This window comes from Gossypium hirsutum, chromosome A10 (assembly GCF_007990345.1).
Source record: "Gossypium hirsutum isolate 1008001.06 chromosome A10, Gossypium_hirsutum_v2.1, whole genome shotgun sequence".
NCBI lineage: Eukaryota > Viridiplantae > Streptophyta > Magnoliopsida > Malvales > Malvaceae > Gossypium > Gossypium hirsutum.
The window spans coordinates 6,348,913-6,370,851 of record NC_053433.1 but is presented as its reverse complement, the minus strand read 5'-3'; the positions used below and the strand labels follow the sequence as shown (position 1 = coordinate 6,370,851).

At 33.8% G+C, this 21,939-nt stretch overlaps 2 protein-coding genes across 4 annotated transcripts; one reads left to right on the top strand and one right to left on the bottom strand.

Annotated features, from left to right (window-relative positions):
* Positions 1-1,110: 1,110 nt before the first annotated feature.
* LOC107920665 (mitochondrial import inner membrane translocase subunit TIM23-2) lies at positions 1,111-2,167 on the bottom strand. Its single transcript, XM_016850480.2, has one exon. It carries the CDS (start codon positions 1,896-1,898, stop codon positions 1,335-1,337), a length of 564 nt encoding a protein of 187 aa, XP_016705969.1. The 5' UTR covers positions 1,899-2,167; the 3' UTR covers positions 1,111-1,334.
* Positions 2,168-14,431: 12,264 nt separating this feature from the next.
* Positions 14,432-18,904, top strand: LOC107920693 (60S ribosomal protein L18a-like protein). Of its 3 annotated transcripts, none has more exons than XM_016850511.2 (6): positions 14,432-14,692; positions 15,289-15,460; positions 16,586-16,662; positions 17,620-17,746; positions 17,830-17,947; positions 18,338-18,904. In XM_016850511.2, exons 3-6 carry the CDS (start codon positions 16,653-16,655, stop codon positions 18,389-18,391), a joined length of 309 nt encoding a protein of 102 aa, XP_016706000.1. In that variant the 5' UTR covers positions 14,432-14,692; positions 15,289-15,460; positions 16,586-16,652; the 3' UTR covers positions 18,392-18,904. The 3 variants fall into 3 exon arrangements, with proteins under 3 accessions (XP_016706000.1, XP_016705997.1, XP_016705996.1); XM_016850508.2 differs by having other exon boundaries at positions 15,284-15,460; XM_016850507.2 differs by lacking the exons at positions 14,432-14,692; positions 15,289-15,460; positions 16,586-16,662 and adding an exon at positions 16,680-17,500.
* Positions 18,905-21,939: the final 3,035 nt, after the last annotated feature.

Below are 21,939 nucleotides of genomic sequence, written 5' to 3'. Positions count from 1 at the left end.
AAATATAACCATTAAAATAACAAGGGAGTTTCATTCCAAATCATATATATTTCTAATTACCATGACTTTAAAACCTAAAACAGGCTAAACTTGGGCAGTTCTTGGGTAATCTCAGTTCCACAAACTTTGAAATTCTGGTACCCCAGTACCTAACCTTAGTAGTATCCAAGACACCAGATGAATATATGTATATCTTGCATGCATATCTATAAATTTATATAATAAGCTTAAGATATATAATTAGGGTAATGAACTCTAAGGATTGGTCCAGGGTTTCAATAAAAAATGCAAACTCATTTAAATTCTATTGGATATGTATGCTTTCCTTCTAGTCCATGTATGTTGTCAAATACTCAAAGTAGAGACTTTGATGTTATCCCCTTTCTCGCTGGTAACAGTACATCTAATGAAGAAACTTCTAAGAAAATAAAATAAAGATTTCAATTGAGCAAGCTTTTTATGCTAGGGGCACAAAGTGTCTGCATGATCAAATGCGCATGGCCAGATGAGGTTTAGGAAAGTTATTATTATCTGAACCTAAGTCCAACGCCTACAGGACACCTGACACCAAGCATGGGATCATCAATTTTGACCATTACATACCGGCAAATAATAGGACAATTGTAATACAAACACTACAACATCACATACCTGGTTATGAAGTTACAATATAGCAATATGCAATAAGAATCTCAAACTCAGTTCAGCTGATTGTTGAATATCAAACAACAACTCGGTATTCTTCAACTTATTCCACTCACATTTCAGCTCTTTCTTTCACAAAACAAGACAACTTAATTTCTATAAAGTTACTACCTTGAAATATGTCTAAACAGCGTTTCCATGCATACAAAGACATCAAACAGAAGCAAATAACATGCATCTTTTTTCCCTGCAATAACAAACAAATTACTAACAATATAAAATTACCCCGAATAGGGGATGAGTGTCAAATACTAGTATATGTCTCGAATCTAAGTTTTTTCATATGTTTGGAGATGATTCCCAAATAGTACTTCAAAAAATGAAGAGTGCAGTAACAAAGCATAAAATTAACTAACAATAAAGAAATTTCTAATTACCATTTATCACAATTAAGTAGATAATAAATAAAGAGAAAAGCATGGTCGATCGAATACCGATCATTAATATAGAACAAAGAAACTTCGAAAATCATTAATCGTTAGGCAGACGATTATTCATCACATTACCTTCACATATTACATGAATTAAATTTCTTAGAAACCTATTATCAATTTTTTCCCCAAAGATTCAACCTAGCACCATCAAAATTTTCGATTCAACGAAATATCAACTCACTGAAAATTCCAGCTTTAAATTGGCACGTATCTCTTCAAGACTTGCTTCCCAGCAACCACGGTTCCAGCTGCCAACCCACCAAGCGCACCAGCAACCGCAGCAGACCTTACCCCTCTCGCGGCCCGACAAAGAGCTCCGGTCGCAAGACCCGCCGCCACGCTACTCCATACATCATCACGGTCAGTTACAGCCACGACCCCGCTCTCCATCCCCGCATAAATCAAGCCCACCACACCGATCCTGTTCCCCCATGATCGACCCGTGTGACCCGAACTATTCAAGATCCGATTGATTTTGAGTTTCAAAGTATCGCCTTGCTCGAAATTCCTGAGAGCGGAGAAGAGCCCGACGGCTGCGCCCGATACAGAGCCGCCTAAATAAGCGGAACCGGTATAAAACGTTAGGTTTTCGCCCCAGGAACGGCGCTGGTGGAGGGATTCCTCAGCGAAGAGGAACTCCGGGGAGGTAGGGAGCCTGTAAAGGTTGTTGATAGGAACCTGGAGGTTAAGGTCTTGGTATGGATTGTAAAGTCGGGTGTTTGGTTCGGATTCTGGGTCGGAGCCGCCATGATGAGCCATTGTTAAGGTGAGTTTGGTGGCTCTGAATTCGAGTTAGGGTTTCGTTTTATGGGAGAGAACGGAGAGGAACTTTCGAGGTTGTAACAGAACGATGATTCTCTACGTAGGTCATGTGCTTGAATCTTTATATTGGTCGGTTGGACCAGCTACCCGGTTCAGCTACCTTTTACTTTTTAAAAAGGGTTTCGTAACCATGATCTAGCCTTAGTTCGGTTGCAGTTCAAGCATGCTTATATGTAGTTCTCCGTGGTCTGTTCGAAAGATAGGTTTAGGTAAAAATATAATTTTGAAAAATAGGTATAGATAAAAAATGAGGTCTATGTTTTGAAAGGGTTGAGCTTTACATAAGAGTTTTTTAATTCGGATTTGGCTCGGCCTAATTTGACCCGAAAATATTAACATACTTAACAAAGTATTGATATTTTACCTAGTATTCATATCATTTTAAAGTTCAATATTTTAAAAATTAAAGAAAATTTACTTGAGTATCGATACCTTCCCTAAAGTATCGATATCTTGTAGCAAGTATTGATACATTCCCTATTGTATCAATACTATAGACTTTAATATGGGTCAGGTCGAGCCGAGCCCGAGTTTAGCATATATAATTTGTGTCAAGTTTTGACAAAATTTTAAACCTATTTTTCGAGTCAGACCTATCAATAAGCCCTACAATTTTGTCTGAGCCCGGCTCGTGGACGACTCCACTAATAGGTAAAAATAAGTATAAATAATTTATACTTATTTTAAGTATTTCATTCAATTGATATTACAGATTAACCGGGCATCAATTTAATTTTAAAATTATTAAAATATCTTCTGATATACTAAATTAAGTTATATTTTTATGAATGTGTTTTTATCTTTTTATATAATAAGTCAATAAAAAATTTATCAAGAAGAGATTTGTAATTGAAATTATTAAAATATATTCCGTTAAACTATATTTTTATGAAGATGTTTTTATATTTTTATATAATAACTCAATACAAAATTAATCATAATGATACTTAAATCTAAAAAATGATAAATAATTAATTTTACAGATATAGTCAAAACATCGATTAATTTTTATTATGTAATTCTTTTGCCGATACCGATGTATTATAAATTTAATATAAAAAATTATAAGAAAGACTCACAAAATAATTTATGTCTGATTTGAATTTTTAATTAATAAAAATATATTTAAATTTTGTATGACTAAAAAATTATACTAAAAAGCTAATCACATGACTAAAAAACCTATTTGTTTCTCTTTAATTTTGCATAGTTTAATGTGATGACATGCACTTAACAATATTATTTAGCCTAACGTTAGGAAGAAAGTTCGGAAATTACCAGCCTTGCCTAATAATTTTGTTTAAAGGATAATCTTGGTAAAAAAAAATCTATCTAATCCCTCTTAATTTTGATATTAAAAAATTAATTCATCTCTAAAGTAAGGAACTAAGGACAATTAATCATAATATTAATTTTTTTTTTGCAATTGCATATAATTTTTATTTGTATAATAATAAATTTTTATATAATTTTTATTTGTATAATAATAAATTTTTCTCTCAAATTTTACATATTCTATCAATTTATTTTTTATTTAACAAATTTAACCTATAAAATTTATACATTCTATCAATTTGATCATAATTTAACAAATTTATCAGAAATACAAGATAATATGTGTTTGTCAAAAGGAAATCAATCAGAATAATAATTCAGTTTTATGGAGAGAGAATAGGGCAAGTTTCGAGAACTGATTGTATGTTTGTTGGGTGGTGCAGAATCAGTCCGTTTCCGTTTCCAGACTGATATTTGGATTGCAGATCTTAGCCCTCTTCATACTCATTATATAGGGGTAGCTCCGTATGAAGGATATGGTCAATTTTGATGGACAATGGGAATGGAACATTTTGTTTGCTTGGCTTCCATAAAATATATTGGCTTATATTGCTAATGTGTTGCCTCCAAATAAGGATGATGGTGTTGTTGGTGCATTTGGAGATGAGGGTGCTCGCATAGGTTCACAGTTTGAGAAGCTTATAGAAACTTGATGGAAAATGCTTGGGAACCGAGGGATAATGCTTGGAATATGATATGGGAAGCAGTGGTGCCGGAACATATTAAGTAATCTCGTGGCTTGCTTTGCGGAAGAGGATCTTTACTAATGCCGAGAGATGTCATCGCTCAACGAAAGGCCTTTCATGTTCAATTTGTGGGTATACACATGAATTGGCTAGTCATGTCTTACGTGAGAGTTCTGCTATTAGAAACATTTGGGAGCAGTTGGTTCCTGCTAGCTTAAAGCATTGGTTTTTCAACTGCAATTTTACTTGGATTTATAGCAATCTCCAAAGGAAGCATGGTTGTAGTTATGACCGAACTGTTGAAAAGTCAAAAATGGTGGGAGGTGCAATTGGCACCGAAAGAAGAAAGTAAAAAGTGGTTGGCAAGTTGAGTTTAAAGTTGAATGGTATAATTGCAATTTTGGTCCCTAATTTTTTAGGCCATTTGCAAGTTAGTCCCTGAACCTCAACTATAAATAGGCCTAACCATTTCTCATTTCAACCATCCCAACCAATCTTTCTCTCTTAGTTTTCTCTCTTCTCCCATTTGAGAATTCTTAAGGAATTCTATTTGTTTGTAATATTTTGGAGATAGTAAAGTTATCATCTGGTGTTAGTGCCCGAGGACGTAGGTATAATTTACCGAACCTCGTTAAAACTCTTGTGTTCTTTTTGTCCTATTTTTCTTTCAATATTTGAGGGTATAATAGTAGTATTTAATTGTGCTATTAAATTACGTTAGAAGGAATATTCTGACTAAGGAAAGACTTGGTATTTAAGAGATCCTTGTGATCCACCTCTCTTCCCTGGGAATTGAACTTTGTGTGATTTTTTAGTACAATAATTTACACGCTTCCGACCCTATTGGAACAACAAGTGGTATCAAGAGCCGAAGGTTAATCGTAGTATGCTCTGTGGTTGCAGTTTAAACTGATCTTCCACATCAGAAAAGATTTCCTTAGGTATATTGAAAGATTATGGAGAAAACGGTCGGTGTAGGAGCTTCAACATCGTCCATGTGGACAAGACCGACAATTGCAAATGCAAGATTGGCCGTGGAGATCTTTGATGGCACGGGCCATTTTGGTATGTGGCAAAGTGAGGTTCTAGATGCCCTTTTTCAGCAGGGTCTAGACATTGCCATTGATGAAGAGAAACCAGATGATGTACAGGAGAAAGATTGGAAGGCGATCAATCGGTTGGCATGTGGCACAATTCGATCATGCCTTTCTCGAGAGCAGAGGTATGCTTTTTCAAAGGAGACTTCTGCAAATAAGTTGTGGGTGGCACTTGAAGAAAAATTTTTGAAGAAAAACAGTCAAAATAAGCTCCACTTGAAGAAAAGACTGTTTCGCTTCACATACGTCCCAAGTACCACAATGAATGATCACATCACCAAATTTAATCAGTTAGTCACTGATTTGCTGAATATGGATGAGACATTCAAAGATGAAGATTTGGCTTTGATGCTGTTGGGGTCACTTCCTGAGGAGTTTGAGTTCCTAGAAACTACTCTACTTCATGGCAGGAGTGATATATCTCTGAGCGAAGTCTGTGCGGCCTTATACAGTTATGAACAGAGAAAGAAGGACAAACAGAAAAACTCAATCAGAGATACAGAAGCTTTAGTAGTCCGAGGTCGTTCATACACTCGGAAGAAAACTCAAAAGGGGAGATCAAAGTCAAAGTCCAGACTCGGGAAAGATGAATGTGCTTTTTGTCATGAGAAAGGCCACTGGAAGAAAAATTGTCCAAAGCTGAAGAATAAGGGAAAAGCTGCTGTAGATGCTTGTGTTGCAAAGCATGATACTAGTGACTCTGAACTATCACTAGTTGCATCATCATCGTCGTTCCATTCAGATGAGTGGATATTGGATTCGGGTTGTACCTATCATATGTCCCCTAACCGGGAGTGGTTCTCTGATTTAGTAGAACTAAATGGAGGAGTTGTTTATATGGGCAATGATAATGCCTGTAAAACTGTTGGGATAGGTTCAATTCAATTAAAGAATCAAGATGGATCAACCAGAGTTCTGACTGATGTTCGGTACGTGCCCAGTTTGAAGAAAAATCTCATCTCATTGGGAGCCTTGGAATCCAATGGTTCAGTTGTTACTATGAGAGATGGGATTTTGAAAGTGACATCTGGCGCACTTGTGATATTGAAGGGCATCAGGAAAAATAACTTGTATTACTACCAAGGTAGTACAGTTATTGGAGCAGTCGCTGCAGCTTCCGGTAACAAAGACTTGGACTCAATGCATTTGTGGCATATGAAGTTGGGACATGCCAGCGAAAAATCCTTGCAAATTCTGGCAAAGCAAGGATTGTTGAAAGGTGCAAAGGCTTGCAAATTAAAATTTTGCAAGCATTGTGTTCTGGGAAAGCAAAAGAGAGTGAAATTCGGTACTGCTATCCATAATACAAAAGGTATTTTGGAATATGTTCACTTAGATGTGTGGGGGCCTTCCAAGACACCTTCATTGGGAGGAAAACACTACTTTGTTACTTTTGTTGATGACTTTTCCAGAAGAGTTTGGGTGTATACCATGAAAACTAAAGATGAAATGTTTGGAGCTTTTCTTAAATGGAAAACTATGATCGAAAACCAGACTGGCAAGAAAATCAAGCGGCTTAGGACGGACAATGGAGGGGAATATAAAAGTGATCCGTTCTTCGATGTGTGCCAAGAGTATGGTATTGTTCGACACTTCACAGTTAGGGATACACCACAACAGAATGGAGTGGCAGAGCGTATGAATCGAACATTGCTGGAGAAAGTTCGATGTATGTTGTCCAATGCTGGGTTGGGCAAGCAATTTTGGGCTGAGGCTGTGACATACGCTGGCCATCTTGTTAATCGTTTGCCATCATCTGCATTAGAAAGAAAAACTCCTATGGAGGTATGGTCTGGAAAACCGGCTACAGATTATGATTCCTTACATGTGTTTGGAACCACTGCATATTACCATGTGAAGGAGTCAAAGTTAGATCCGAGGGCAAAGAAAGCTCTCTTTATGGGAATCACTTCTGGAGTGAAGGGATTTCGTCTTTGGTGCTTAAGCACAAAGAAAATGATCTGTAGCAGAGATGTTACCTTTGATGAATCTGCCACATTGAAAAAGGTAGCAGATAAAGATATTCAGACGAGCAATACTCCACAGCAGGTGGAGTGTACTCCAAAACAGGTGGAGTTTGAGCAGATGGGGATTTGCCCAGTTAATAAGTCTAATTCTCCAGCCACAATGGAGGAATTAGAGGTTGAAGAGGTTCTGACCCAAGAACCACTAAGTACACCAGAACCAGTTGCAGTTGCAAGGCCACGGAGAGAAATTCGTAAACCTGCTCGATTTACTGATATGGTGGCCTACGCCCTTCCCGTTGTTGATGATATTCCTATCACTTATCAAGAAGCAATGCAAAGCTTAGAAAGTGATAAATGGAAAAGCGCCATGGATGAAGAAATGCAGTCTCTCCGGAAGAACAATACTTGGGAGTTGGCGCAATTACCGAAAGGTAAAAGGGCAATCGGATGCAAGTGGGTATTCGCAAAGAAAGATGGATCTCCTAGCAAGAAGGATATTCGCTACAAGGCAAGATTGGTAGCTAAAGGCTACGCTCAGAAGGAGGGAATTGACTACAATGATGTATTTTCCCCTGTTGTGAAGCATTCCTCCATTAGAATTTTGTTGGCCTTGGTAGCACAGTTGAATTTGGAGCTAGCTCAACTTGATGTTAAGACAGCTTTCTTGCATGGTGAGTTAGAAGACGAGATCTATATGACTCAGCCCGAAGGATACACAGATGCTGGTGGTAGAAACTGGGTTTGTAAGCTGAACAAATCGCTATATGGATTGAAGCAATCCCCGAGGCAGTGGTACAAGCAATTTGATAGCTTTATGAGAAGGCAGAAGTACACAAGAAGCAAATATGACAATTGTGTATATTTGCAGAAGCTGCATGACGGATCTTTCATTTATCTACTCTTGTATGTTGATGATATGTTAATCGCTTCGAAGAGCCAAAATGAGATAGATAAGCTGAAGGCTCAGTTGAATCAAGAGTTCGAGATGAAAGATCTAGGTGAGGCCAAGAAGATTCTCGGCATGGAGATAAGTAGAGATAGACCGAGAGGCAAGCTCTGTTTAAATCAGAAGCAATATCTGAAAAAGGTATTACAATGTTTTGGTGTAAATGAAAACACAAAACATGTAAGTACCCCACTTGCTTCTCATTTGAAACTTAGTGCTCAATTATCTCCGAAGACTGAAGATGAAAGAGAATATATGGCGAAAGTCCCATATGCTAATGCAGTTGGGAGTTTGATGTATGCGATGGTGTGTACGAGGCCTGACATTTCACAAGCTGTTGGAGTTGTGAGCAGGTATATGCATGATCCTGGAAAAGGACATTGGCAATCTGTGAAATGGATTCTACGGTATCTTCGAAAAACCGTAGATGTTGGTTTAATTTTTGAACAGGATGAAGCACTTGGTCAGTTTGTAGTTGGATATGTTGATTCTGACTTTGCTGGTGATTTAGATAAACGTCGTTCAACTATGGGGTATCTGTTTACTCTTGCGAAAGCCCCAGTGAGTTGGAAGTCTACCTTACAGTCTACAGTAGCTGTGTCTACTACAGAGGCAGAATATATGGCAGTTACAGAAGCTGTTAAGGAGGCTATTTGGCTTAATGGATTATTGAAAGACTTGGAAGTTGTTCAAAGTCACATTAGTCTATATTGTGACAGTCAGAGTGCTATTCATTTAGCGAAAAATCAAGTCTATCATTCAAGAACCAAGCATATCGACGTAAGATATCACTTTGTGCGGGAAGTCTTTGAAAAAGGAAAAATTCTACTTCAGAAGATTCCGACAGCAGATAATCCCGCAGATATGATGACCAAGGTGGTAACAACAATCAAGTTTAATCATTGTTTGAACTTGATTAACATCCTGAGAATTTGAGCACCTTTAGGTGTATGGCGCTCGAGAGCGCATTTGGAGGCACTACAAAAGATAGCTTTATCAAATTTGGGGAGTTGAAGGAAGTGTGTGAAGATGTGATTATCCTAATCAAATCTTCAAGGTGGAGATTGTTGAAAAGTCAAAAATGGTGGGAGGTGCAATTGGCACCGAAAGAAGAAAGTAAAAAGTGGTTGGCAAGTTGAGTTTAAAGTTGAATGGTATAATTGCAATTTTGGTCCCTAATTTTTTAGGCCATTTGCAAGTTAGTCCCTGAACCTCAACTATAAATAGGCCTAACCATTTCTCATTTCAACCATCCCAACCAATCTTTCTCTCTTAGTTTTCTCTCTTCTCCCATTTGAGAATTCTTAAGGAATTCTATTTGTTTGTAATATTTTGGAGATAGTAAAGTTATCATCTGGTGTTAGTGCCCGAGGACGTAGGTATAATTTACCGAACCTCGTTAAAACTCTTGTGTTCTTTTTGTCCTATTTTTCTTTCAATATTTGAGGGTATAATAGTAGTATTTAATTGTGCTATTAAATTACGTTAGAAGGAATATTCTGACTAAGGAAAGACTTGGTATTTAAGAGATCCTTGTGATCCACCTCTCTTCCCTGGGAATTGAACTTTGTGTGATTTTTTAGTACAATAATTTACACGCTTCCGACCCTATTGGAACAACACGAACCACCTAGGATGTGTTTTTTTCAATGGTCTGTTAATGTAACGCCCCGTACCCGAGACCGTTGCCGGAGTCGAACACGAGGTGTTAACGGACTTAATTCATTACTTAAACAGCTCATACAATTCATTTTAAAATTTCCAGACAAGCTGGCTAACTGCATCACAGTCGGTTTAAAAATCATATCTCGAGTTCCGAAACTCGAAATCTAATTCCGTAAATTTTTACTAAAACTAGACTCATATATCTATCTACTAATTTTTTTATAGAATTTTTTTGTCAGGCCAATTAGTACAGTTTATTAGTTAATGTCTCCCCTGTTTCAGGGTTCGACTACTCTGACCTCTGTGTATTACGAATCAGATATCTCCCTGTACAGAGCTTCAATGACTATGCCGTTTGTCTCTAATAAAACTAGACTCAATAAGAAATTTGTACATATAAATCATGACTTCTAATTATCTTTGTAAAATTTATGGTGAATTTCAAAAGTCAGAACAGGGGATCCAGAAATCGCTCTGGCCCTGTTTCACAAAAATTTAAACATCTCATAAAATATAGCTCATATACCTGTTTCGCTTCTTCCATGTGAAAATAGACTCATCAAGCTTCGATTCCATAACTTATTCATTATTTAATTCCATTTCTACTATTTTTAGTTATTTTTTAAATTCACGTCACTACTGCTGTCTGAATCTATTTTATGGTAAATTTTACCTATTTCATGGTTTCCATGGATTAGCTAGCAATTTGACATACATAACACCAAATATGATCATGATTAGCCATTCCAATGGCTAATCATTACCAAGCATTTCCATACCACTCAATAACCATATCATAAGACCATATATACAAAATGATTATAATACTATACATGCCATACTCAAAATATACAAGCCATTATGTCAAGATGGTATACGGATAGTGTGAGCGAGCCTCCGACCGTTCCCGATTTCCGAGCTGGCTTGTCAACACTACAAGGAATGAAAAGGAGGGAGTAAGCATAAATGCTTAATAAGTTCACATGCAAATAGCAAGTAACATAACCATATAAGCAAACATAAAACATCATTTGCATAATCATCACCAAGACATTCATATCACATTTTCATTTATCATCTTACCATATTGTTGTTATATCGATTTTTCAACCCGAGGGTTAAGTACATACCTGTTCAAAGTACCCATTTCACAACACTTACCAATACGTCCCTTTCATCTTGAGTATTCCTCCATTTCAGTAGAACTTTACCCGTTGAACACATCGGAATATAATTCGGATACATAGAAAGTTTGCACATAAATGCCACATATGTAGCCAAGCTACCATGTAACCCGCCCATAAGTGAACTCGGACTCAACTCAACGAGCTCGGGCGTTCGCATCCATAAGTGAACTCGGACTCAACTCAACGAGCTCGGATGCCTAGTTACATCTCTCGAACTCGGACTCAACTCAACGAGTTCGGACATTTGCATCCATAAGTGAACTCGGACTCAACTCAACGAGTTCGGATGCTCAACCATCCTAGTGACATGTCACTTGTATCCTAATCTATTCCTAAGGTCCAAACGGGCATTTTCCTCGATCACACATCTTTGCCATCTTCCACGGAATATCGAAATTGATACTTCGGTGATAGTTCATACTCATCAAGTAATTCACATAATTACATATTATTCAACAATAACCACAAAGCATAATATTTCATGATAATAATTAGCATCATATCATATAAAACAACATTAAATTGCTTAAAATAACAATTATGTTACTATATTTACACATGAACTTACCTCGTATGCGAAAATGGCTACTTTTACCATTTCGTCCACAACTTGGTATTTTCCCTATTTTAGCCCGAATTTCAGTTTTCCTTGCTCTATCATTTAAAATACAGTCTAATTAGGACTCACATTATTCAAATTGACCCAAAATCATATTTTGGAAAAATTACAATTTTGCCCCTAAACTTTTGCATATTTACACTTTTTCCCCAAAGCTCGTAAATTAAACTTCAGCCTATTTTCTTATGTTTTATGACATGCTGATCATTTTTCCCTTCTATGGCAACATCAAATTCTCACTCTAACATGTACTTATGACTATTAGGTATTTTTACAGATTAAGCCGTTTTGCTCGTTTTCACTTAAAACCGAGTAGCACAAGTTGTCTAACATAATTTAAAACCTCATATTCTATCATAAAACACCAAAATACACAAATTTTACCTATGGGTATTTTTCCAAATATGAACCCTAGGTTGAATTATTGCTAGCATAAGCTTAATCGAGCTACCGGGACTCCAAAAACGTAAAAATCATTAAAAACGAGGCTAGAACGGACTTACAATCGAGCTTGGAAGCTTGAAAACCCTAGACATGGTTTCTCCTTGCTATATTCAGCCATGGGGTTGAAGATGAGCAAAATTGGCTTTTAATTTTGTATTTTAATTCATTTTACCCCTAAATGACCAAAATGCCCTTACTACTAAACTTTCCAAAAATTCCATCCATGTCCAATTTTTGTCCATAGACATAGAAATTGGTAAAATTTCTATTTAAGACCTCATAATTAATATTTCAAAACAATTTCATACTAGAAACTTCTAGAATACAAGTTTTGCAAATTATTCGATTTAGTCCCTAATTTCAATTTAAGCACTTTATGCATAAAATTTCTTCACGCAATTTTCACAAAATCATGCAATCATATCATAGACCTCAAAATAATCATAAAATAATTATTTCTATCTCGGATTTTGTGGTCACGAAACCACTATTCCGACTAGGCCCAAAATCAGGATATTACAGTTAATATGCTTGGAGGAATCGTAACTGCTTAGTTTTTTATGCTAAGTATAAAAATAAGGACATGGTTATTAGTTAAATGGCTTGGGCATTGCGGCAACCAGTTTGAGCTTAATAGACAAGTGAATGGTACAGTGAGCCTAATCAAGTGGGAAGCACTTGATGTTGGTTGGGTTAACTTAACATAGGCGGGGTAGTTAACACTAACAGAAACACGAGTTCAGCAGGAGGTGTGCTTCGAGACAATAAGAGGAACTGTTGCCTTGGTTTTTATCGAAATGTTGGTGTGTCTAATGTGCTTCATAGTTCATACTGAATTACGGGCTATTGCAGATGGGACTGAGAATGCATGGAACAAAGGATACAAACAAGTTGCAGTGGAAGTGGACTGCTTGTGTAACACCTTTAATCCGACCCAATTGTCGGGTCCGAGTTATAGCGTGTCACATTTGTTGTCAGAACAACTACGATCAATTATAGTCAATTTATACAATTTACTGTATTTATTCAAACAAAACATGCATTCAACACTATACACAATCATTTTTAGGTGTTATACAAACTTACAAAAGCTCAATAATAACTCGATATCAAATTAGGACTAAATTGAATTTTTTTCCAAATATAACAATTGGGTATCACGATACTAAAGACAGTAGCCATACTTCAATTCTCATTAGGTGGGTATTGCAATATCTCGAGTTTGGTACCAAGATATTGAAGACAATAGTCAAGTTTTCCAACTTGAGGATTAAATTGTAAAATTTTTGAAAAAAATGGATCAAGATTGGTATGGCCATACCGAGGACAATCCAATAGATTTCTATTTTGGTAAATTACACATTTTTAGAACTTACTCCAACATTAACATTTCAGCGATTCAAAGATACTTCAAAATACCATTCATTCAGGCATTACAAATTCCAAATAATACATTTCTAGTCACTTACCAAATCAAACATCTAATTCACATAAATCAAGTTGAACGCCACATTCCAACATATTCACACCTTAACTAAACTAGGCTAATACCTTATCATTTGTAACTTAACCAACTAAACTTGATTGTCTTTTGGGAAACATCTGATTCCAAAGAGGAGAGATGTTTCACATCTTTTTTATTCAGTTCTCTCTTATCTCAATCTCTTTTATTTTAATTAGTGTTTATCTTCATATTATAATTAATCTTTTGATTTATCTTGTTTTCATATTACTACTTAAATCGATCTTATTCATTGCCTTATTAAAATTGGTATGTTGTGGTAGAAATATATATTTTGTGAAGTTAACATCGTAAATGACTTAATTTCAAAGTTGAAGCCACAACAATTGGACGAGTTACAAATTTTTATAGAAATTTCCATGGGGTGCAATTGGTTTTTAAGAGAGATAAATGCTTTGGTGTATTTTAGAGGTGTTCATAAGTCGAATATTTTTTTAATTTTTTAAAATATAAATATTTATATTTGCAAATATTTTATTTTTAATATTTAATAATTTTATATTTTTATTATTTTTTATATAGTCATCTTAAATTTTTTGTGTGTTTACATTATAGTAGTATCATATATTACTATAGATTTAATTTTTATGTATTATAATTACATAATATAAATCATTACGAATTTAAAAGATAAGTTGGGCTGAGCAAAGTTCAGACCTTGAATGTTCAAGCACGAAGCTGACCCATATTTAAAACTAGGTTAATTTGTTTTATCCAATCCTATTTTTCGAGCCTAATATTTTTATCGATAAATCGATCTAATGTATCTACTTGGTTGTTTAATTTTTATTTGTTTTTGCCTTATGACACCTTCTATTAAAATATATATTTATATGTAAATATAAAATAATTAAATGGTTATATTTTAGTTTAGTTTAGAAAAAAACAAAATTGAATAAAAATTATTATTATTTTTTTTTTTGTATATTCCATGTTTGATTTAAGGTTTATATCTGATATATGGATACACGCCCATACAAAATGGGCATCTGATCGATCCAAAGTCCAAACACATCAAAACCAGTACACAAAAAGTGTCTTTTTAAGTTTTTTTTTTTCCCTCTTTCCCCCATAAACCAATGTCTTATTGGTTTGATTATTTAATGGGGAAGATGAATAAGGTAACGCTGACATCAATAAAAACCCACTAAATGAAAAAGCAAAGAAAGAAAATCGCTTCTCAACTAAAATTTGATTTGCTCTGCTTTTTCTCTTCTGTCAAATTCCTTTTCTTTTCCTTCACTCTCTCACTTTGACAGACAGGTAAGCAACTTTAACTCCTTCCTTTCTTTTTGCTGCTACATTTTACTGTTTCATAATCAATTGCTCTGTTTTTTTTTAATTGCTAAATTACTTTTTTTGATATTGTAGAGTGATTGTTGTGCTTTGTATCTTGTTTGGGTTTTTTAGGGTTTTGGGAATTAGGCTCTCTAGAAATCAAGGTCTGAGTTTTAGTGGGATAATTGGTTATTATGTGGCGTTATTTTGATGGATTTCAAGGTTCTTTTCTTTGGCCAGTGTTGATTAAATAAAATTGATTTTAACAGAATTGCTTCCTCTTTATTTCTTTGCTTTTAAGCAAGGAGAGCTTAGTTGATTTGACTTTTTGCATAATTAAATTAATTCTTAGTTGTTCCGGCAATCTTTCAAGTGAAGGGTGATGGATTGGTCGAGTTTTTCTTGAAAATTGGCTTTTGTAATACTCTTCTTTTAGGGGATAGAACCATGTATTTCCTGTTCCATAGGTTAAAATCTGTACTCAGCATTGAGATATTTGCTTTTTTTTAGAAACCTTTCTAATGGCTATTGTGTAGCTGCTAATATGGTGGTACCTTCTTCCGGTGTTCTTGACAGAGCAGGTCCTCCGAAGGCAGAGAGAGGTTCCGAGACTACCAACTGACTTTTAGACCTGGATATTCATATTCCGAACACATGGATTAGATTACTGATCGCATTCCTTCAACATCTTTTCCTTTTTTCTGCATATAACAGTTCAGCGCGTCACACAAATCACTTATTAGCTGTGATATCGTATGATTCACAAAGCTTTCTGGAATGCTATCTTTTCTGTATTTTGATGTTGTTCATGTTCATTTACAAATTAGTCAGCTATAATATTTGTTAATTAGGATCATATCCTAAGTACTTTGTCTCTTCATTGGGTGATTAAATCAGAAGCATATTTACTTTGTTACTTGAAGGATAAGTCTCCTTTATTTGTACTAATAACTGTCATTAGTGACTGTTGAAGGAAAGCCTTGAGGTGTCTTTAATTTGTTAAATTGAACTAAATATGAAATCTACTGCATGCATAAGCAGTTTACTTGTAGTCAAGCGTTTTTGGTTCCCAATTGTTAAAGGACTAAAAATAATTGTCATATCATGATTTCTAGAGATCAAACAGTTACTGTCGTGCTCATGCAGTATGATGAATCTGTTAATTTCTTTTGCATGCATATGAGGGGTTAACGAATTTAGGAACATTAATCGGTAACCAATACTGGCATTTCATTAATGTCTGTTCTGGTTCGAAATAGTTTCAGTTCTGCATTTCACTCAGAAGTTTAAACCATCAAACTCTGCTATGTTTCTGACTGACATCTCCATTAGGCCATTGAATGTGTTAAATTTAGCCTCTTCGAGTAAAACTTTTTGCTACCTCTTGCTTTTAAGCAAGGAGAGCTTAGGTAATTGAACATTCTTTATGCATAATTAAAATGATTCTTAAATGGTCCTTATATGTTGCAGCTATTTAAATGGGTGATGGTTGGTTGGTTTTCTTGAAATTTGGTTTTGTAATATTCTTCTTTTGGGGGATAGGACCAGATAGCAGTTTCATAGGTCAAAATCAGTATCCAGTATCGGGATATTAACATTTTCTTTTAATGAAACCTTTCTAATGGCTATTGTAGCTGCTAATATGGCATTCTTCCCTGTTCACGACAGAGCCTGTCCTTCAAAGGACACATGAACTAGTAACAATCACAATGAAAATATTGATATATAACTTAATAAACTTTAAATCCTTGAGGAATATGAACTATTGGTTCCTGCTTTCAACATCATTGTGGCTCCATGTATTATTCAGAAAGTTGATTTATGAGCCTAATCAAGTTTTTTACTTCTATTATATATACTTCTGAATATTTTAATCAGGTCCTTAAAGGGCAGAGTGAAGAGCTGAGCCCATCGACTAAGTGTTAGACTTGGATATTCCAAATACATGGATTGGAGTACTGACCTTCTTCCTTCTACATCTTTTAGTTCTGCGTATAATAGTTCACTGCTTGCTCAAAAATTGCTTATTGGCTGTGAAATTGTATTGTTCACATAGCTTTATGGAATTTTGTCTCCTGTATTCAGTTTTCTATATGGTCATTTACAAATTAATCAGCTATAGTATTTACTAGTTAGGACCATTTCGTTTAAGTGCTGCGGATCGTCTTCGAGTTTTTAAATCAGAAGTGTATTTAATGTGCTACTTGAGGTTAAAAATGTCAATAGTCTCCTTTATTTGTGCTAATAACTGTTATCATCGACAGTTTAAGGAAAGCCCTGAGCAATCCATGAAGTCATTACATTGACAAATCTATGAATATAACTACTAGAACATGCGATTAAAAGTGCCTATATGGGCTTTAATGAGATTTGATTTTACTTGCTGGGAGTTCTCTTTGTCCGATGAATTTACCGGCAGTAGCTGCTCGTGTATCAGCAAATTGTCAAATTCAACCAATATGAAATCCACTGCATGAATATAATCAGTTCACTTCAACTAAAGTATTTTTTGGTTCTCGATTGTCAAAGGAGCACAAATATGTCATGATTTCTTAAGATTAAAGAATTGAATCACTGGTCATGCATCATAAAAGTTACTGTCCTGCTTATGTAATATTATGAACCTGTTAATTGCATGCATATGAATGGATGGTAGGAGCTCTTATGGTTAGCCGTTGTTGGAGGTCTTGTTAAAATTTGGAGTTTTGGATGCCTGTTCTGGTTCAAAATAGTTTCAGTTCAACATTTCACTCGAACCTGAAATTTAAACCATGCTATCTGCTATGTTTCTTGGTAAACATCTCCAATACACCAATCAATGTGTTCAATTGAGCCTCTTTGAGTAAAATTTATGTGTAATACGTTCATTTTGATTACTTTCATTGATGTGGTAAGAATTTTGGTGAATACAGAGCACTCAACAGAACCAGTTGAAGGCAGAAATGACGAATATACACTTATTAGAGATGCAGAAGACCTGCGCCTGGGGATGTACGATAAACCTCTTCCTTGCTTTGGCTGTGGAATAGGATGGTTTTCGTGAGTTCCCTTGCTCCCCACCATCCTCCTTCAACTCTTCTTCTTGTTTTGGACTTCTGAGCATGTCTGCTTTTCTTTTACAGGCTTCTGTTAGGATTTGATTTCCCTTTCATGTGGTATTATGCTACCATTCTCTACTTTAGAAGCTACTACCACAGAGATCCTAGGGAGAGAGCTGGACTTGCTGCCTCTGCAATAGCTGTAAGTGCTAATATAGAGATTGGTGTTTTCTTTAGTTTTGTGGTTATTTTAGTTGCATACAAGGTCCTTAACAGTTTTCTAGTGCGCGTTTACTTTGACTAAAACACATAATGTAATCTGGTAGAAGTGATTATCACAATTACAAATTTCCTTATGTTCCCCACTGTTGAATTGTGTTTGGTCTGCAAGATACTCTTCTAAAACTTTATAGGACCCTTATTATTGTCAACGTCTGAAACTTGGGTGAAAGGATCAAATCTGAAAGTAATTGAAGAAACTGCAAAAAATTATTTAGTTGAACTTGGAATGATATAAGGTAACGAAGAATATGCGTCCCCTTTATAGGCCATTTATCTTTGATATTTAATTCCAAATCATTATTTTTTGCAGGCAATGATATGTACAATTGCTGTAATAATCACAATAGCAGTTCTGATCTTCTAATTCTTGCCACTGCAGTCTGTATATTTACCACTGCATATTGTGCTTCCTCAAACATATGGTGAGACAAGAGTACTAAACCTGTTATGGGGCTAAAAAAAGAGGGTAAGAAACAAAGAACATATTAGGAACCTCAAGAATCATATAAAGTTTCAGTTGTCTGCGTTGTAGCTCGGTTTAGGCTAGTAAAGAAACAGGAAGTCTATATTGCAACTTTCATGAAAGTAACCGTGTTATAATATCAATGGTGAAGTAGTTACAATCACAATGAAATTCTATCTGCATTTATCAATCAGAAAGTTGGTTTAAGTAGTGTTCGGGATAAGAAAATTGATGATGGTGTTTTGGGAAAGCTCATTAATACTCCATTATTGTGGGTGCTTTTTGGGGCCATTGTTTGGTGGATTATGATAGTGGGAAAAAGGCCATAGACATAGTGTTGATGTTATTGATTGTAATGATGATTGAGAATGTGGGTAAGCTTGATATTTTCATCAATGAAAGATTTTTTTTTTATTTTTTGCCATCAATATATATATATTTAGTAGGGGCTTGGGAAACTTGAATGCTTGGGGATTCTTTTTAGCACATTCGCATTTTCCCAAATATTCCCATTCATTTCCATTTTCCCACCAAATCAGTGACAGGAATATTTTGAGCTTATATTTATATACAAGTGTAGATGTAAATGACACAACCATAAGCCTAACTTATTCGAATTAGGTCAATTTTGATCGGTTCACGTTTTCAAATGATTTAATTATCGATTCTCTCCGTAAAATTCACCCTCTATACACTACAATAGTATTCTAGTATTGTAAAGATTAGTATTTGGTATATTGATGGTATATACAAACAGTTTTAAAATATTTATTTTTTTAATATTTACTATATCTTTATAGAACAATTGTTAATTCACTGATCCTTTTGTGGAGTTTAAAAGCTCTATTAGCAGTGCACCACTCTCATTATAATTTTTAAGTTTTTATGTTTTATTTTTACTTTTTATATTATCATTGTCAAAACCATTTTTTTGAAAAGAAAAAATGGTTGACTTTTGTTTTGAAAACAAAAATTGGAGTGGCCACTAATCCTTTTTTATGAGGTGTGATCGGGTCACCTTGTGATTGATTGTTTTAATAAAACGTTTTGATTTACTAAAACAATAGTTTTGGTTTATGAAATTCGAGAAAACGGGTTCGGGAGTCGGTTACGCACGAGGAAGGCTTAGCACCCTCGTAACGCCCAAAATTGGTACCTAATTGATTAATTAATGTCTTAACATCGAAAGATAAAAACCTAAAAAGAATTTAAAATACGATCCTCTCTTTTTTATTAACGTTAATTTTACAAGAAATGTTTGGATAAACGAAGCGAATGCTAAAGACCTTCTTGTCCCGAAGTAATAAAATGTCACATCCAGTACGTCAGCACACGACATTTTAAACCTTCGAGAATAAGCTTGTCTTTTGATTTTCAAAACTCATGTATTTTAATTTTAAAAGGATATTCGGTCATTTGGGTTAAATGAGAAAAATCGAAACCCAGTACGTTAGGCGCGATCTCTCGAGTTTCCAAATACGGAACATTGTCTTATTTTGAAATTTTTCTTTTTATGAAATAATAGCAAATATGAATTTAAAACAATGTATATTTATTTTGTTTGAAGTATAATAAAACGGCACATTATGAATAAATACGTTGGGACCTAATTCTCGATATGATTTGAACGAAACAAACTAAAATGGCAATATGAACATGGAATAATAATGTGCGAATAAAATGTTATGTTAAGGAATGTCTATAATATGGAAATACTAACAAATCCTAGTATACATAATGCAATAGCCACATACTATCACTTTAATACCAACACGAATAATCGAAGGGAAATAAGATAAAATAAATAACAAATAATTTCAATGATAACAAAAATAAAATAGGCACTGAACAAGACAAAACCAATTTTTATGGTACAATAATGACTAATGAATACATAAATAGATATAAAAACAGATATTGAAGAAAGCTGTTTGTAAAATATTAAAAATAGAAGAGTAAATTAAAATATAAAATAAAATTAAGGGAGCAATTTGTGAATAAATATACTATAAATAAATATAATAATAATAATAGAAAATAATAATAGTACTAATAGTAATAATAATGATAATAATAATAATATATAAAAAAATAATGATATTGATACATAAATATAAATAGAAATATAATAATAATAATAATAATAAAAGTTTTAAAATCATATAAGAGGACATAAATAAATAAATAACAACACGATATAAATAAAAAAATAAAATGTTAATAACAAGAGTAAAAAAAGCATATATAAAAAAAAATAATAATGAAAATAATATTAGTATATAAATAGAAATATAATAATAGTAGAAATATAAATAGATAAATAATAATTAGATAAATAAAAATAACATTGGAATAACAAAATAAATATAAATAGAAACATAATAATAATAGCAATAATATATTAAATTAGTTAATTTGATAATAAAATAGCGAAAATAAAAAAAAAGATTAAATCGAACCTAAAAGTAAAATTTTGGGGCAAATCAAAAATAAATAAAAGGAAATGGACCAATTTGAACGTGCGAATAACAAGGAAGGACCAAAAGGAAAATAATCCCCACCCTCCAAAACGCACAGCTTCAAGGAGGACCAAAATGCAGTCAAAACAAATTTTAGGGTCAAAATTAAAAATAATAAAAACTTAATTGCAAAACAATTAAAAAGTAGAAGGGCTAAAAGCAATTGGACGAATTTAGAAAAACAAAGAAATTGAAATGAAATGGACAAAATTCCTACGTTAAATTGAAAGAGAAAAGAAAATAATTCAATTCCAATAGAAATAGAAAAAGAGAGAATAATTCAATTTCAAATTGAAGTAGGAATACAAAAGTAATTGATCCTTTCAAAGAACAAAATATCACTATTTATATACATGAGGTTTACTAAAAATAAGCTAATTAATTTAATAAATTAAAATAAAATAAAATAAATCTTCCTATTTTTGGCTCTTTACAAAGTCAACAAAATTTGATAACTTCTTGGCTTTCTCCATCTTTCTGATTTGGCCCTAATTTAATGATTGTCTTTCAATTTGACCATTTTAGGCTTGTTTTCGACCGATTACATCTTTGGCTTTATTTATTAGGTTATTATTTTTCTTTTTCGGGCTCAGGCCAAAATTGGCCTATTACAATCATTTTATCTATCACAATCATCATAAAGTATAAAGTACGTTATTTATTAAATAAGGTGTTTACAACCATTTTTCACTTAAATTCAAATAATAAATTTTAATTAAGATATTTTTATTAAATGAAAAATAATAATAATTAAATTGCACTAGTAAAATTTAGTAAAATTATTATTTAAATCTCACAAAATAATATTAATATTAGAACATTATAATTTTTTTAAATTGAAGTTTTTTTTTAAAAAATGTTATTATGAGCGTATAACAACCACAAAAAATGAAATTTAAAATTTTAATAGATAAATGGGGTTATTATAAA

What these genes read in the sequence shown, in the direction of transcription:
- LOC107920693 (XM_016850507.2), top strand. Translation starts at nt 17,479, where the DNA reads ATGCTATCTGCTATGTTTCTTG. An exon ending in GCTATCTGCTATGTTTCTTG is followed by an intron (nt 17,501 to 17,619) that starts GTAAACATCTCC and finishes TGGTGAATACAG; the next exon opens with AGCACTCAACAGAACCAGTT. An exon ending in TTGCTGCCTCTGCAATAGCT is followed by an intron (nt 17,948 to 18,337) that starts GTAAGTGCTAAT and finishes TATTTTTTGCAG; the next exon opens with GCAATGATATGTACAATTGC.
- LOC107920665 (XM_016850480.2), bottom strand. Translation starts at nt 1,898, where the DNA reads ATGGCTCATCATGGCGGCTCCGACCCAGAATCCGAACCAAACACCCGA.